This window comes from Lonchura striata, chromosome 4 (assembly GCF_050655825.1).
Source record: "Lonchura striata isolate lonStrDom1 chromosome 4, ASM5065582v1, whole genome shotgun sequence".
NCBI classification, from domain to species: domain Eukaryota; kingdom Metazoa; phylum Chordata; class Aves; order Passeriformes; family Estrildidae; genus Lonchura; species Lonchura striata.
In genome coordinates, this window is record NC_140706.1 from 15304727 (window position 1) to 15320834 (window position 16108).

The 16108-nt window shown below is 39.3% G+C and overlaps 1 protein-coding gene across 1 annotated transcript; it reads right to left on the reverse strand.

Moving 5' to 3' along the window:
* Positions 1-5437: 5437 nt before the first annotated feature.
* Positions 5438-8020, reverse strand: FGFBP1 (fibroblast growth factor binding protein 1). The gene is made up of 2 exons (XM_021554326.3): positions 7863-8020; positions 5438-6560 (listed from the first exon to the last, which is right to left on the reverse strand). Exon 2 carries the CDS (start codon positions 6533-6535, stop codon positions 5819-5821), a length of 717 nt encoding a protein of 238 aa, XP_021410001.1. The 5' UTR covers positions 6536-6560; positions 7863-8020; the 3' UTR covers positions 5438-5818.
* Positions 8021-16108: the final 8088 nt, after the last annotated feature.

The window sequence follows — 16108 nt, forward strand, 5'->3', positions numbered from 1 at the left end:
CACCTGCACCAGCACGTGCAGCCCATGTGTCACCATTTCTGTGGAGACCATATTTCCTCTGGAACTGCACAAATCCAGCATCCCAAGTGTTCCACGTGCTGTCTGTCTCTGAGCTTACTCTTTACCTCTCTTCTGTGTCATTTGCACATGGAAGTGAGGAACAGAGCTTTCCTGAGTTTAACACTTACCTGGAGGCCTCCCTACCAGACACTGAGGACTGCAGGCTTTGAACAAGCAATGGGAACAGAGCTGGCATGTACATCTGTAGGAATTCAGCTGCTGTGGAATAGTCCAAAAGCAGTGCAAGATTTTTTGGGGAACCACACCATCTCTTGAGTGACTCTAGAGACCACAGCACCTTCAGGCAATAGATGTAAAGGTAACTTGTATTATTTAAATAATATTCTAAAATCTGAGCGCATCTATTACAGATAATTAGTGCACATATTATAGATGTACAGAATATATTCCTGTTACAGATAATAATGTAATTCCTTCATTTTAAGATTAATTTTAACATCAAACATTCTGGCTGGCTGGTACAACTCTCTTCCTTGGCACACACAAAACACCACAGAGTACTTGTATGTGCACATCTATTACAGATAATTAGTGCACATATTATAGATGTACAGAATATATTCCTGTTACAGATAATAATGTAATTCCTTCATTTTAAGATTAATTTTAACATCAAACATTCTGGCTGGCTGGTACAACTCTCTTCCTTGGCACACACAAAATGCCACAGAGTACTTGTACGTGCACACTGGTGGATGGTTTTGAACACGTCACAGGCTCTCATTATATAACAAAGTCCCTTTGATGTGTCTGTTTGCTGCCTGGAAATCAGTGTGAGACTTACATGTTCTGCTGGGAGCTTTGGGTTAATTAAGTTTATAATTTCCACATGGGGCCTGGTATGATCTGTGGCCAAGGCAGGCAGGTAACATTGTCTTAATGGGAACATTTCACTGTTTTTACACTTACTTCTTTAAAAACCAGGCATTTACAGTGGGGTTGATGAGCAAGTTTGGAAGAAACTCTGGTGTCTAAATAAAACACATACTTTACATGGATAACAGTATGTTTCCAAAGAAATCCCTTATGTATCAATCCTTGTTTAAGAGATAAGCTAGGCCTTAATGCATCATTTCCTGCTACAAAGCTCTGCAAACAGGTAAAAAGCATTATGACATGGCCAGTCCCTTCTCTTTATCTGTGACCATATATTGTCTCTCTGTAATGACAGCAATGGAAGGAGCAGGAGAGACACACAGATGACACTCCCAGCCCTCCAGGTGTCCAGTGTCTGATAACCCTTAACCTTCCTGGGAGTCTTGCATTCTGCCTTCTCCTCTCGGCTCTGTGAAGATAGATGATGACTGCAGCCAGGGTTCAGAGTTCCCCTGCTCAGTCAAGGAGGGAGCAGAAAGAAGTTCCTGGATGTTAGAACACAGAAATGCCCTAGGACTTGCAGCATTTATGGTGATAACAGGCAGAGGACATGCATGCTCTCATCAGGAGCATCATCCAAGTGACAAGACTGCAAGGAGCCCCTGCAGGCTGGAACCTGCTGAATTTCCCATCCTTGAAGCTGGATTTTTCCTTTTGATCAACTCCTGTTATGGTATCTTGGAACAGCCTGGAGGAACAAACTATATAGAAATACATTGAATTGGAATGCAAACCCAGCAGAGGTATGAGTGAGGTGCAGCAGCTACCAACAAGTGTTGAGCTGCCTTGCTCAGGGCAGCATCCCTAAAAAAAAAAGGCAGAAGTGGAAGAAGGAGGGGAATTCATTATCCAGGTTCAGCTCTGTCTACACAGAGAGCACGGCAGTGTGAAATGTGTCTTGTCTGAACACAGCCTCCACTAGGGTTGGCCAGTTCCAGGTGAGGTGATATCAAGTGGCCGTACCCATTGGCCCCCTGGGGCAAGAGGAGGTGGGGAACTGGAAGCAGGAAGGCTGAGTCAGTCAGTTCTATTCTCCTGCAAGTAGTCAAGCAACATAGGAGATTAGATACATAATCTGTGCTGTCACCACAGTGGTAAATGAATAAAGGAGGTTACAAAAGGAGTGGGAGCTCATTCAAATGAAATTGTGCGTGAAAGTGAGCATAAAATACACTGCAGTAAATAGTAATGAATAAAACTTTGAAGGAACTGCAATTTTACAGATTCTTAAGTAGTGCTGCACTGACAGAGCTATTTGCTTGGCATTAACAATGTCTTCCAATTTCCTAGTGAATACAAAAAAATATGTAACTTTTTCTAGATAAAACCATCATAAGTTAGGAGATAACTGTTTGAAAATTTCCAAATTTTCCTGTTTTCTTTTTAAAATAAAATTGGTTTTTTGACTCTCCTAAGTTTGAAGAAAGTTTAATAGATTGTGGGAGTATGTGGGGGTTGGGTCCATCTAAAAGGATCATGCATCATCTAAAGCATTTACCAAATGTATAAGTATTCCATATTGCAGGAGAAGAGAAACTCCCTGAAGCTTCATCTCAGAAGCTAAAATAAGATTTCTCTCTTCAAAAGCCCTATCTTTCTTCCCAAGAAAGAATTCAAATTATAACACCCAGGGTTGTCTGGAAAACAAACTATATTGCCCAGAAAGCAATCTAATTTTTCACCAAGATACTCCTAAAATTTTTTAAATATCTAGAAGTTAGCTGGATATCTCCAAGAACAAATCTGTGCAGTTCTTGTGCAGAATGGTGTAATCATGAGGCATGGGAGAAGGGAACTCTAGACCTCTGTCTGGTAGCTGATCCAGCCTCTGATATTCTTCCCATGATTGCCAAGGTCATCCAGCCTTCCTGTACGTCGTTTCCCCAGGTGTAAAATAGGGATGTTTTTTCCATAACTCACATTAACACTAGGAAGGCTGGGACTGTAGGTTTTCAATATGGTTGGACTGAAGGACTTGGACCACACACTCAGAATTCAAACCCATTCATAGTTTTCCTTCACTGCAGTCCTGTCTGCCCTGCTAGAAAAGGTGTTAGAAAAGTCACTACCATCAAGATCTTCAAACATGAAGATCTGACACGAGGACAACTGGTGCACCTGGGACAAAGTGTCAGAGAATTGAGCTCAGCTGTGAACTTCTTTATACCAAGCAGAGGTTCTAAGCTGAACAATACCAGGAAATGTTTTATTGATGTTATGTAGCTTGGCTCCACAATCACCAAAGTTATACTGACTTCAGTGACTCTGTAAATGCCCCAGAGAAAGACTCATATGTGATTGCTGTCAAGTAATTGCTGTGTGGATGTTGGCTGAAAAAACACAGGGCTTGGTAACTGCAGTGGGACCTTAGACCCTCTTAGCCACAGAGCTGTGGTCAGTACAATTATAGAGCAGGCTGTGATGAAGTTAGACTCCAGATATATCTGCACCCTTCTGAAGAACATTCAAAACTACACTCTCATGGAGGTAAAAAATTCCATACTTTGTCTGAGACAGTTTTGAGATCGTCACTCTCACATTAGCCCTTCCTTGAGGAAAAAGGCTGCACAGAGATCCCCTTTATCTGCTGATGTTCCACACTCATCCTGGCACAGCTGCTTGCATTGAAGGTGAAATGCACCCGTGAGCTCTCTGAGAATGCTCTCAGAGAATACTCCCATACTCTCTGAGAATGAACATGTTTTCCTCCTGCAAAGAGCCACGCATGAAGACAAAAGTCAGCCCTGAATGGAAACAAGAAGATGAGGCAGAAGCAATGTAATGCATCCCTGGAGAGGAACGTGCAACTCCAGCACGTGGGTCCAGGTGCTGGCAGTGCTGCACATGGAGATGTAACTCACAGCTCTGGAATCCCTGGCTGGAATTTGCTCTGGGATATGTCGCTGGCCCAGTGTGCCTGGCTGGCTGGCAGCCACAGGGAGAGCAGTGCCTTCTGGCTACTGAGAGCACAGAGATCGTGCTTCAGGCAACAAAGTCCTCACCTCACTGCTCCCGAGAGTAACAGCAGCTAAGGGTAGGTAGGATTGGGTGTTCTCCAAAATATCTGGAGCAAGTAAGCCTCTTAAATCAGGCCTGCCCGTGCTCTGGTTATAATCTGGAACTAATAGGAAGGTGTCTGTATACCAGAGTAGACAGTAATAATTAATTACTGTAGTGTATGATTGCTTGGGACAAATAAAGCTCCTAATACTTCCTCTGCATTTTTTATTTTCTTATCTCAATCATCTCCTAATGTGAAGGGGTGTAGGCCAACACACAAAGTGTCTAGCAGCTGCAATTTACCTGCCCTTTTAGCATTTATGTATTTTCCTTAATAAGAAAGAGCTGATAGCTGTTTTCCCACCCTACTTGGCACTGAAATGGCTGTGTCTTCCAGCCTCACATGTGTTAGTGTTGATGCCCCTTTTTACTGGAATTTTGCTTTGCTGTGGGCACCAGTCCAACCAAATTTATCCTGCACAGCCTGCTAACAACCAGTGTTTCCACAGGGCATGCAGAGACTACAGCTTCAGTAGAAGAATCTGCTTCTTTTTTGCCATTTTTACTTGTAAAATTGCACCTGAATCCTTCTCAGTTTCTCTGACTAATAGCATCATCCCACATTCAAGTCATAACTACACATCTTAAAAATATTCTAGCAATGACATATTAACAGAAGGAAACAGGCTATATTTTCTCAAGAGGCAGAAATGCTAATTTAATGTGGTAGAAATTATCAGGGGAATAGTTTTCATGAAATTTAAAGTTTCTTCAAGCAGACCACTAGCAGATGACCATACTTCTGTGCTCAGATCCACAAGAAAAGTGTAAGCTGTATTTTACAATTCTTCCAGCTGAATTGTCAAAAACTGGCAAAGATTAGCTGTCATTCTTTAGCTTTACATTGTCTAAAATCTTTATTCTTGGAGTTTTGGGTGGGGTTTTTATGTTGTGGATTTTTGATCTTTTGTTTGGGTTTTTTAACACAGATGAAGTTTAATGAACAGAAAAATATTAGTGTCCTCCATAGAGAAAGATAAAAGAATACAGAATTTCAAAAACCCATGCAGGCAGTGTAGAATATGAGCTCTTTATGTATTGAATAAGCACCTATGTACAACTTGTGTAACTCGTTCTATCCCTGTGTCTCTGAGAAAGTTTGTACAATGTGCTTCAGACTGTAGGAGAAAAGAGGGAATTTGTGTTTTCAAAGTGTTTTGAGATCCTTTGGTGAGATTAAAACCTGACAATTTGCACACTTATTGACAATTAGAAAATCTTGTTGCCCTTCATTATTACAATGATGAAAATCTAACGATAATGTATCTCACTATCAAAAGCTGAACACTGCAAAGCTGCAGAAGTATTTTTAAAACTACTTTATGAACAACACTTTACCTGGATATTGTGAAAAATCATTCTTTGACAAAGCTTTAGCACTTATAGAGAAATCTAGTAAAACACAATGAGAGAGAGGAAATACTTTTAATGCATTTTGAAGTTTATTTTTCTTAATAATTTTTAGGTCAGAAGCATTGTGCATAACCAAGAAGTTCATGACACTGAATTTGTCACTGTGGCTAGCACAGCTCAAAGAGGGCCAAGGATATTACTGGTACACTTCTGCACAGAGTATGTGATATCCACTGGTCACACATCCACTGGGCAGCAATCTGCGGGCACATAACATCTGTAACATCTTCAAATGTGTTAGAGTAGTCTGATGTGTATATACAAAATCAGAAAAATATATTCCTTCTTGCTTATATACACTATATAACATGAGAATAAAATCTGGATTAGTTTGCAGTAACTTAAAAGAGACCAGACTTTTATGATTCAGAGCTTTAGAAACACCTCCTCAGCATCGTTTGTCTTGGACTGCTGTGACAAAAAGTTTGCAGAAAGAAAGCAAGATTTCTGGACAGTATTCCTCAGCCACCTTGTTCTGGTCAATGTAATCTATATCTTCAACACAGTCTTGAGGACTGTGTTCTGGCCTTTTTTCAGTCACAGAGGCATCTGCTGGAGTCTGAACAGCTTCTTTTGCGTGATGCATTGTGTTCTCTTTGGCAAGACCCACTGCTGTTAGCAGGCTTGAGTGAGTCAACCTGAGGTGAGCACTTGGTGGGCCTTTCCTACACAATCTAGATTTTAGTACACTTTTGGGGTCTTGACAAATATGCTTCTGCTTCTTTAGAGATCGGGAGACTTGTTTCCAGTAGGATTTCTGGTTTGCTGCATACTGTGCACAGCTAGAAGGGTTTCCAGAGAATTCACACCAGAACTCTGTGTCACCGTGCTTGCACTGTACGTGCACAGTGACAGCATTTGTGTCCACCACTGACCAGGTGCACTCAGCATTTTCTTTGGTTTCAAACTTGCCTTTTGGAGATGATTTTCCTCCTTTTGACTTCTGCCCTTTTTCATTTCCTTGGTTAGATTCCTTTTGGTTTTTTCCACCATGTTCTATGCCTTGTCTTCCCTTTTTTCTTTCCTTCTGTCTTTCACAGTTGGCTAGTAGCATCTGAGATACCAGCATCAACACACAAAGGAGTCCAAAGCTTTTGATCCTCATGGTCTCTGTCCTTCTTGTTATCTGCCTTCAAAGCAAACAAACAAACAGACAAACAAAACAATAAAAACCATTTTCAAATAATGCTGTAATACATTTGAGAGTTGAAGTTCTTCAGACATGGCATTGCACTGCTCTTTGGTACCTATTAAAGTGATGTTATCAGCAAAATTATTTGTCCTTTGTGTAGATAGTACCTGTTTTAAATACCATTATGAATTATCCTTGTAAGAGGTTGTGGAGTAACTTTCAGTTACTTCTTTATCTATGCAATGGGGAACAGAAGAATCACTGCCAGGAACATGCTACTGCCCAGTGACTGAGGTACCTTAATTAAAATTTCTTCTGCACTCAGAGAAGGAATTTAAACTTTGGATTTGTCAATATCAGATGGATATCTTAAATGATAACAATAAAAGGGTTGCTCCCACTATCTCTCATTCTGTAAAATGACTCATAAGAATTTTTGACTCCAACCTCTGGCTATTCTTCAAAAATATGCCAGACAAAAAGGAAACTCTTTGGTTTACATTGAGGAAAACTATTTTCTAAGCACCCTGAAAATTCACTGGTTATGCCAGTATTTCAAATTTGCTCTGAAAAAAAAAAAAAAAGGTTGTCTTTGTTGGTTATGGCTTTCTTTCCAGAGAGCAAAAAGTAACTATTGATGCATTCTTTTCCATCTTGACTGCTAAACAAACAGAACAACCTTTTTTGCTGTTGAAGATAACCTGCAGTGTACTGGGCTGTGTTTAAAGCCACCAAATTCCAGGGATAAACGTGCAACTTCAGTTTTGAAATGTAGCTAGTTAGCAAATTATTATCAAGGTGATCCCTGCATCTGCACAGAACATGCTTATTTCTGTAGGTGTTTGCCTTTATAATGCAGCTTTCAGGATCAAAGAGAGGTTTGAACCTGGAATTTTGATGATTAAATCCCTAAATGTATTTTTAAATGTTTCCATCATAGTTATCTCTGTAGCCAAGTTTTTGTGTTAGAAAGCAGAAATCAATGTGCAGCCAGGCTAATAAGGAATCTATTTCAACATTCAGTTATCTGCAAATATCTTTAGTTACATGAATTTAGAATACAGAATACACAGGAAACAGCTTATATGAGCAGGCTCTACTTAGTTCTTACTCGATTTCCTTCATGCCTTGTACTACACACAAATTTTCATTCCATAAACCCCTCTTTAGGGAACCTCATATGGCATTCACAGTTCTGTTGCAAAGACAGCAACTTATAACATTAAAATGGATAATGATTTCACAGTAGCCTTTTGCTGCAAGTGGAACAGTGCAAAAGTAAAATAACTAAAATACATACCTTGCAGAGGGCTCAGAGACACCCAAACACAGCTCCTGATGCAATTCCCTTCTTTTGTCAGAGTCAGAGCTGGTTGGAAGAGCAGCTCGGGGTTTATAAAGGCAGGGACACGCCTGTGGTCTCCAGAAAGACTTACAACACAATAAGGTACTTCAGGGCCAGGCTCACGTACCTCTGACACACCTCCTGGAAAAGAGCCAGTTCTCATTCCTGGTACAAAAACTGCCGGGCTGTGGGGGTGGCAAGGTGAGCTTGTGTAATTCAGGTGTTCCTTTAGCCAAGTCCTTCCCTCCTCCTGAACAATGACAAGAACTTTATCAGATCTCATCTAAAATGTCTTTTACCAGCTATTGAGGGATGCATCCTGCAATGCCCTCAATAGATTGCACTATCATTGCGTTTAACAGAATTTGATAATGACAATGAAAACAATTCCACAAAGCATATCAAAATTACCTTTTGAACTTTTTGTTACCCTGTGTCACAAAAAATGGTATTGAACAACTTCAAACACCTATAATAAGTAACTATATGAGTAGTAAGGAATACCAGTCCAGAGGAGGGCCACTAAGTTTATCAGAGGGCACCTCTGCTGTGAATACAGGCTGAAGCAGGTGAGTCAGCCTGGAGAAGAGAAGGCTCCAGTGAGATTTTCCAGCAGCCTTTCAGTACCTAAAGGGGGTCTACAAGAGAGCCAGAAAGGGACTTTGTACAAAGCATGTAATGATAGCACAAGGGGTGATGGCTTTAAACTGAAAGAGATTAGGATTAGATAAAATATGAGTAAGGAATTTTTTTTATTATGAATGTGGCAAGACACTGGATAGGTTATTGAGAGATTGTGAACTTCCTATCCCTGGAAATGTTCAAGGTCAGGCTGGATGGGGCTCTGAGCAAACTGGTCTAGTGGCAGGTTCCCTGTCTGTGACAGGGGGTTGGAGCTAGATGGTATTTAAAGGTCCCTTCCAATCCAAACCATTCGAGCATTCTCTGATTATATGACTGCATTTAGGGCAGTGTCCATAAGCATGAAACTCAGAAACAAATTCAAGCCCATGCAGAAGTAGTGACAGAGAGGTCTCGGGTTCAGCTGCATAGCAATGATCCATGTTCCCCCCTCTGACAACTTTTGTGTAAAGATGTGGGTTACATCATGAGTGCTCATTATGGGACCAGATTGAAAGAAAAAGCAACAGATAAATCTAAAAATACACTCAGTGCTGGGGATAGGCATCCCTCTTTGTAGCTTGGTTGCTTCAGGTTTTACTGAAGAAATGTAAGGGATTTGTTGTATATGTTTGGGGAATATCAGAATAAAAGAAGGAGGCAAGAAGAGAGAAAAGCAGAAACTGGTGTAAGATATAAATAGGCATTCCTCTTTGGTTCTTTCCCATCCAATGTAAATGGAATGATATCAAAAGACAGTGCTATAGGCAAGGCATTGTCTAGACTGGTTTGACAATGAGGAGACTCTTAATTTCTTTAAAAAAAATCACAAACAAAAGTAGGAATAAAAAGTGCAATTCTGCAACATGCACAGGACGGAAATGTAGAGAATTAAATGCAAAGGGTTTGATCTGTATATCAGGACTATCTCCAAAGATATGTCTGCTTTTTGATTGAGTTCAGCCATCAGATGTTGCCTGTGCACTCTTGATTGGCATAAGTATATATGAAACTTTTTGCAAAAGTCCACTAAATGTGAAAGTAGTTAACACAGACAAGGGATGATGAATTAGGGGCAGGGATGACTCAGGGATCAGAAAATATATAATAATGTGTAGTAGAATGGAATCAGAGAAGTAGGAAAATGTAAGAGGTAAGTAAGGGAGACACCGTCATGCTCAGGAATCCTAAACTAAAAAAAAATCCTAAACTATACCACAAGTAGGCAAAGTGCCATCTGAAGTATTTAGTATTTAGTTGGGATCCTCAAAACTGTGCAGCTGCATTAGTGTGGCTGTGTGCTGCAGCTAATGAACCTCTCATCAGGGTTAATTACTCTGGGGACAGCATAAAGCCAAAGGGCAATGCTAACCTCATGTTTTGGGTTCAGTTTTAACATGCCCGATTGCTTGGGTAAACGTACTATAAATTGAAATATTTGGACAGATTCAAAAGGTTCAGCTATAAGAGCTTTGGGCAAGCTGCTCTTTTGGCAAGGAACTGCCAAAGTCAAAAACTTCACCAAACCAAAAACTTCACCAAACCACCTTCCTACTGCAGCTGAACTATGTTTCCAGATAGGTAGAAGAGAGTATGTAAGGAACCATGGGAAGTGTGACCAAGCACATGATTTACAGGAAGGACCTTTGTGTTCCTGTTCCAGCTCTGAAACAGACTTTCTCAGAGATATTCACTGGAAATGACAGATGTTCTTCGCCTGGAAAGGGAATTTTCTTGTAGATTATGTTGCAATGATTTTTTTTTTTTTTGTCTGCATTTACAAAATGCCATTTATTGGTGAAACTAGCCACAAGGTATTGAAAATATTTAAGCACTCCAACATTCATCACTTCCAAAATTCCCTGTTTTGATGGTTTTGACAAGCAAAATCAGTTTTAATGTCAATGTCAGTTCAGGTGCTCCATTGTTGATAGGACATATCAACCTAGTCCTACTACTTCATAAAAATAGGGAAAGACAGGCAGAGAAAAGGCTGCAAAAGTGAAAATCTGCTTTCTGCTCCTTTGGTATTCCCTCCCCGGGGTTGTGGCAAGCTGGACTTGTCAGCTCCTCCTGTCTGTAGTGTGCAGAAGCTTCTGTAGAGAGTTTTGCAGTCAAGTGTTTGTTGACATGGGCACTATCATCTTTGAGATAATCTGTCTAAAGCCAGCTGGAGCTCTTATCTGACCTGCTTAGATGATTTCAAAATCTCAGGAAACCAAGACTGACATATTTTGGTGCACAAAAACAACCTCAGCCTATGGAGGTTGGTCTGGACATCAGGGGGTTTTATTGCTATGCCCTCAGAATATCTTTTTGGTTTGTTTTGTTATTATTAGATATGAACTGATGTTGTGTGGATGTCTTCCACCTACCTGGGCATATATTCATCCTGTACCTCAGAAATTACTCTGGGAGCTGTACTATCAGGTGATCAGAACAGTCACTTCCTTCAATTTTCATTTTGAAAGGAAAGTACACAAAATTAAAATATGGGCTCAATTTCTTAGATGCTTAATTAGCACCTAATTGCCAACGAAAAAGTTGGTGCAAAAACCTGTTATAATATGATTTCCAAAAAAGCATATTTTCCTTTCTGTCATGCACACTTTAAAATACACTTTAGTTGTGCCCTTGCTGAGCTGAAATGCTATGTATGCACTTTTTTGTAAAGTGCATACATAGTTTTGCCACAGAACAAGCATGCAGACAATTCATCAAAAGACAATTTAATCCATGCAACAAATGGCAAACCTGAATGCAAAACTTATGGAGAGCTGTTTAGTTATTCAAATAAAAAGGCATAGGAAAAAAATTAGCAGCACTAGCAAATAAAAGTAGTAATTGAGAATTACAACATGGATACCCAAATCCCAGTGTAAATTCTGTGTGGAAAATCTCAGTCCAGAGATACTTCTGTGTCTTTTGACTGAAACTTGAGACAGGTAATTAGCATCTTTAGATTTCATCAGAATTGTTATAATTAAACCAATAATTAAATTCTGCTGTTTAAGCAAAGAGAAGAGGTTTTGTCCTTATTCCTAGCTATGATTAATTGGTGTGGAAGAAGCATAGTATTTCCTCAGTTAGTTCTTTTTGCTGCTTAAATATTATTCACATATATGTGTTTTTTACATAGGAAATTATTGTTGTTGATGCTATTAGTTGCAGTGATGCATTATTTGCAAACTGTAGTTTCTTGTGGTGTTGTCTCTGTGACATCAAGAGGCTCCTGTTAGATCATAGCTTTTTCCTCACAGAATAAAAACTAAATTTTATATACAAACAGTAAAATTTTAATTTAATTTTTGAATAGTAAATGGTTTATTGAACTTCTTTGACCACCTAAAATAGGTCTCCATAGAATATCAGCTGTTTGTCAGTGTGGCAGCAAGATGTTTTTGTCTGTGCAAATGCTCAGGCAGGATGAATTAAAACAGATCCAGCATCAGTGATGTGAAGAGCTACTTTCATTTCAAATTAAGGTCCATCAGTACTGTCCTGCAGCATTCAAGCAATTTTTGGTGTATAACCACACACATCATCAATATGGAATTCTTATTGTAATTAAAACAAAGTAGCCTGTTCTTGTGCTGTTCCCTGACAAAATATAATGAGGCACAGGCTGTAGGTGTACATCACTTTGTGAGGAATACCTGCTGAAAGACTAGGGGTGCTAATGAACAGATGTGGCAGTCACACCTCTACCTAATCACCTTTTACCGTGGCTGTGGGCACGGCATTCCCATCCCTGGGTAAACAAGCTTCAGGCAAGGAACTGTAACTTCATTTCCTTCTTGATTGTGTGAGTTGAGGACTAACAAAAGATAGTAAACTAATAGCCCTAAGTGCTGCAGCCCTTTCACACAACAACAAAATACTTGTCTCACAGGCACTGACACCATCACCAGCTCTTCTGCATCTCACTGCCTGTGCCCAACACTTCAGAAAAATATTCCACAGCCTACTGGCCTTTCTCTGGAAGTGGCTGTTTAATTTAAAATGTAGCTATGATTTCAGTGCACTGAGCTCTGCTAATTAATTTTTCTACATGATGGCACAATTATTTGAAAGAAGTGCAAGCAAACTCATCACTCATCAGTTAACAATTTTCAGTTACTTCTGACCTGGGTTTAAAATCATATTAGTTAAATAAATATGAAAAAAGGCAGCATTGAGATACCTCTCTTCATTGAGACTTTATTCAATTATCCAATTATTTAATAAACTGACCAAAATTGACAACTGAATTTGGCAGAACAGCATCCAAATGAAAACTAATATCATGAAACCAAACAAAAAGAAACAAACACTAGTAAATTCAAACAAGTATTAACTGTAAGTTAATCACAGAACAACAGAAATCAAATGACTGCTTTATATTTTAAGCTAATAACAAAGAGCAATTTACAAGATTAAATAGTAAGGTTATTTTATAGCAAATTCCAGTTCATGCAGAGGTTCACCTTTGCATTTAAGAACTGAATTACTCAAACATTAGCAAATTGAGTGAACATTGCTGCTTCGTATAGTGGTTATCTCTAAGTGAAACCAACAGCTTAATAATTTTATCCATCATTTTTAAGTCTAGTATTACTGTTAACCTTCTTAATCTATGAAGTTGGTAGTTTTTACTTGTAGTGTTTCTTTATTTACATGGTGCATTATGTTGGCAACATTCTGATTAAAGAATCCTGACGTTGGTTACCACCAAGGCTCTGTTCTCGGCTCCCAGCTCACATGTGGCAGTCACAGCTGTTAATCCCTGCTCACTGAACAGCAGCTGGAACTGGCAGAGCTGGCTTTCAGACCTGCAGAGCACTGCTTCATCCCTCTAGTCAAGGACAGAGATATTTTTTGAATTTTGTTTTCACAAAAATACAAGTGGTTTTGACTAATTCAAGCAGATCAAGCCCGTGGTGGAGTATAGACATTAGGAATGTTTCTGAAATAATGAGGAAATTCCTCTTATTTAATGAGATAATACAGAGAAAAAAACCCACATATTAAACAGAAGACCCAAAATTGTAATGCTAAAGGGAGTTTACAAAGTGTTTTGCCTTGGCAGGAAGAGGCCTTCCGAATTCAAACAAGGAAAATTTGAGATGTCTCCTCTCCCCTAATTTTATTGTGGAAGTATGTCAGACCGACCTTAAAGAAAGTTTGCCTTGACGTTGAAACAATTTAAAGAGGTATAAATATTTGCCATTAAATAAACATGATTATCTTCTTCTATACAGGGTATTAAATATTGACGTCATGATAAAAATGGTTGTTAGTATACAAGACACAAGAGTTGGTGGTAAACATATCCAAATCTAAGCAGACCTTAAGATCTTGATTGTTTCTGATAATGTTACAGAATCACTAAATAAAAAATGGTATTTGATAGATAAAACCCCCAGAACTGATTTTTTCTTCTTCTGCAGGATTTATCTTTCATAGAATACAGGGGATACATTTTGTATAAAAAGAAAAAAAAATCTCAGAATAAATAAAAATAACATGAAATAAAGGGATAGTAGACTGAAATGTGTTTCATAGTGATCTTTCCAATATCCAGAAGAACTTATCCTTAAAAGCTGAATACATACACTTTCATTTACTTTTGGCTCTAATACAAGTTAATAATTTCTCACTTGAGCACAGCTAAAGATTTTCCAAGCACAGTGATTTCAAAGTCCTGTGGTTTTATTTGAACAGGCTGGCTGCTAGATCTATTAGCACAGCTTCATGATATTCAGGACATGCTCAAGTTTGGCAGGCAAGGGAAAAAGTTATTGATAGATTCCTGTCTTAGTCTGCTAAGGCTTCCACAGCTTAGAGCAATGCAAGAGCCTCTCTGTCTGACCAGAAAAGCTTCAGAAATACAATCACACAAAGGATGGGTCTCTTACAGAGAGATAAAGTGAGTAAAATAACAAAAAGATGCCATTGTAAATTACTGACTGCCTTTAGTCTGCTCAGGGTCATTGCAAGCCATGAGTAGCTATGAGAAGGCAGAAATGGACACATTGCATGAAATCATCAGACAGTATCACTAGAACACAAGGGACTGCCCTGCTTGCCATAAGCACTGAGCCTGATGCTCCAACCTCTTTCAGCTGTCTTGAGTGCCTGAGCTCTCTTTAAAGCACTGCAGCACAAAGGTACCCATACGTTTCCAGGTGAAAAGCAGAAAAAGATTTTGCATTAAGGCAACACTTGTAGAGTTACTTCAGGAGGATGAAGGTAAGAAATGAGATTCAGCCCTCTTCTAGTTATAATCCAGATTCTCATGAAAGTAAGATTTATTTGGTATTAGGTATTTGTTTTAGGTTTTTTTCACTGTGTAGACACAGCAGAAATACAAATTGATCCTGCCTAGGTGAAGGGAACCAAGATCAGCAAAGGAAGTATGGAATATTTCAAATGCTGACTAGATCAGTGGTGAAATTCTTCCACACTGTGATATTTTTGCAAAGTGACACAAGGATCAACGTAAATGGAGTTGAAGGCAGAGTATGTACAGGACAAGATGTGTATTAGAGAGACATTCTTCCCCAGCTGCTGACTACTTCTTCTGAGGATGTGTCTGGGGTAAACCACATGTGATCTGAACCTTTTACTTTCAGAAATAAAAGACACATGGATTTCCTTTCTAGTTTTTCTCTAATGCAGTCCTGCTCAGAATACATGGATTTTCAAAAGTCTGGTAATTATATCAGTGATAACTCTGGTCTTCATCCGCTCTCAGCACCCTTTCTATAAAGCTTAAGTCTGGAAATAAATTCAGCTGTACCAATAAATATATATGTGCATATATATATAGCACATAATAACATAACATAATATAACATAACATAACATAAAACATAACATAACATGCATTGAATAATTTCTTTCTGTTATAGTCATTAATATTCGTGGGTGTGTTTGTATATTTGTTGAAAAGACTGGTGCATATTCTGTGTGGAGAGAGAAGAATGGATGGTTCCACCTTAACTAAGAAACACTCATGAGTTTATCACTGCCTTATAATTTTAGCACTGGTTTCAAGCACAGCAAGGTGTTTCTAGCACTTTCTAAGGCATAAACATTCATTTCATGCACACTTTTTAAGTACAGTGGGAAAATGGAAACAGGAAGAAATTGTTCCAGGAAAAGGAAACCAGGAAAGAGGAATGGAAAACCAGGGATTTTATGGTGCAGGAGACTGTGCAGGGTCTGGCTGGGATGGATTTAGCTTTTTATAGCAGCCCATATGGTGCTGTGTTTAAATTTGTGACTAGAACAGTGCTAACAACATGCCCATGTTTTTGCTGTCACTGAGCAGCACAAAGGCATTCTCTGTTTCTCACTTTGCCCCCTCTCCATCCAGCAGGGAGGCTGGGGGTGTGCCAGAGACAGGGAAGGAACAGAGCCAGGACAGCTGACCCCAGGGCTATTCCATGCTGTATGACACTGCCCACAGCAGTAAAACTGGGGGTTGTCCTTCAAACCCAGCTTGGAGTCTTAGTGGGCGCCAGCCTGCTTGGGGGAGGTGTAAAGAAAATGTCTTTGCATCACTTGCTGTGGTTTCTCCCCTTTTCCCTTCACTC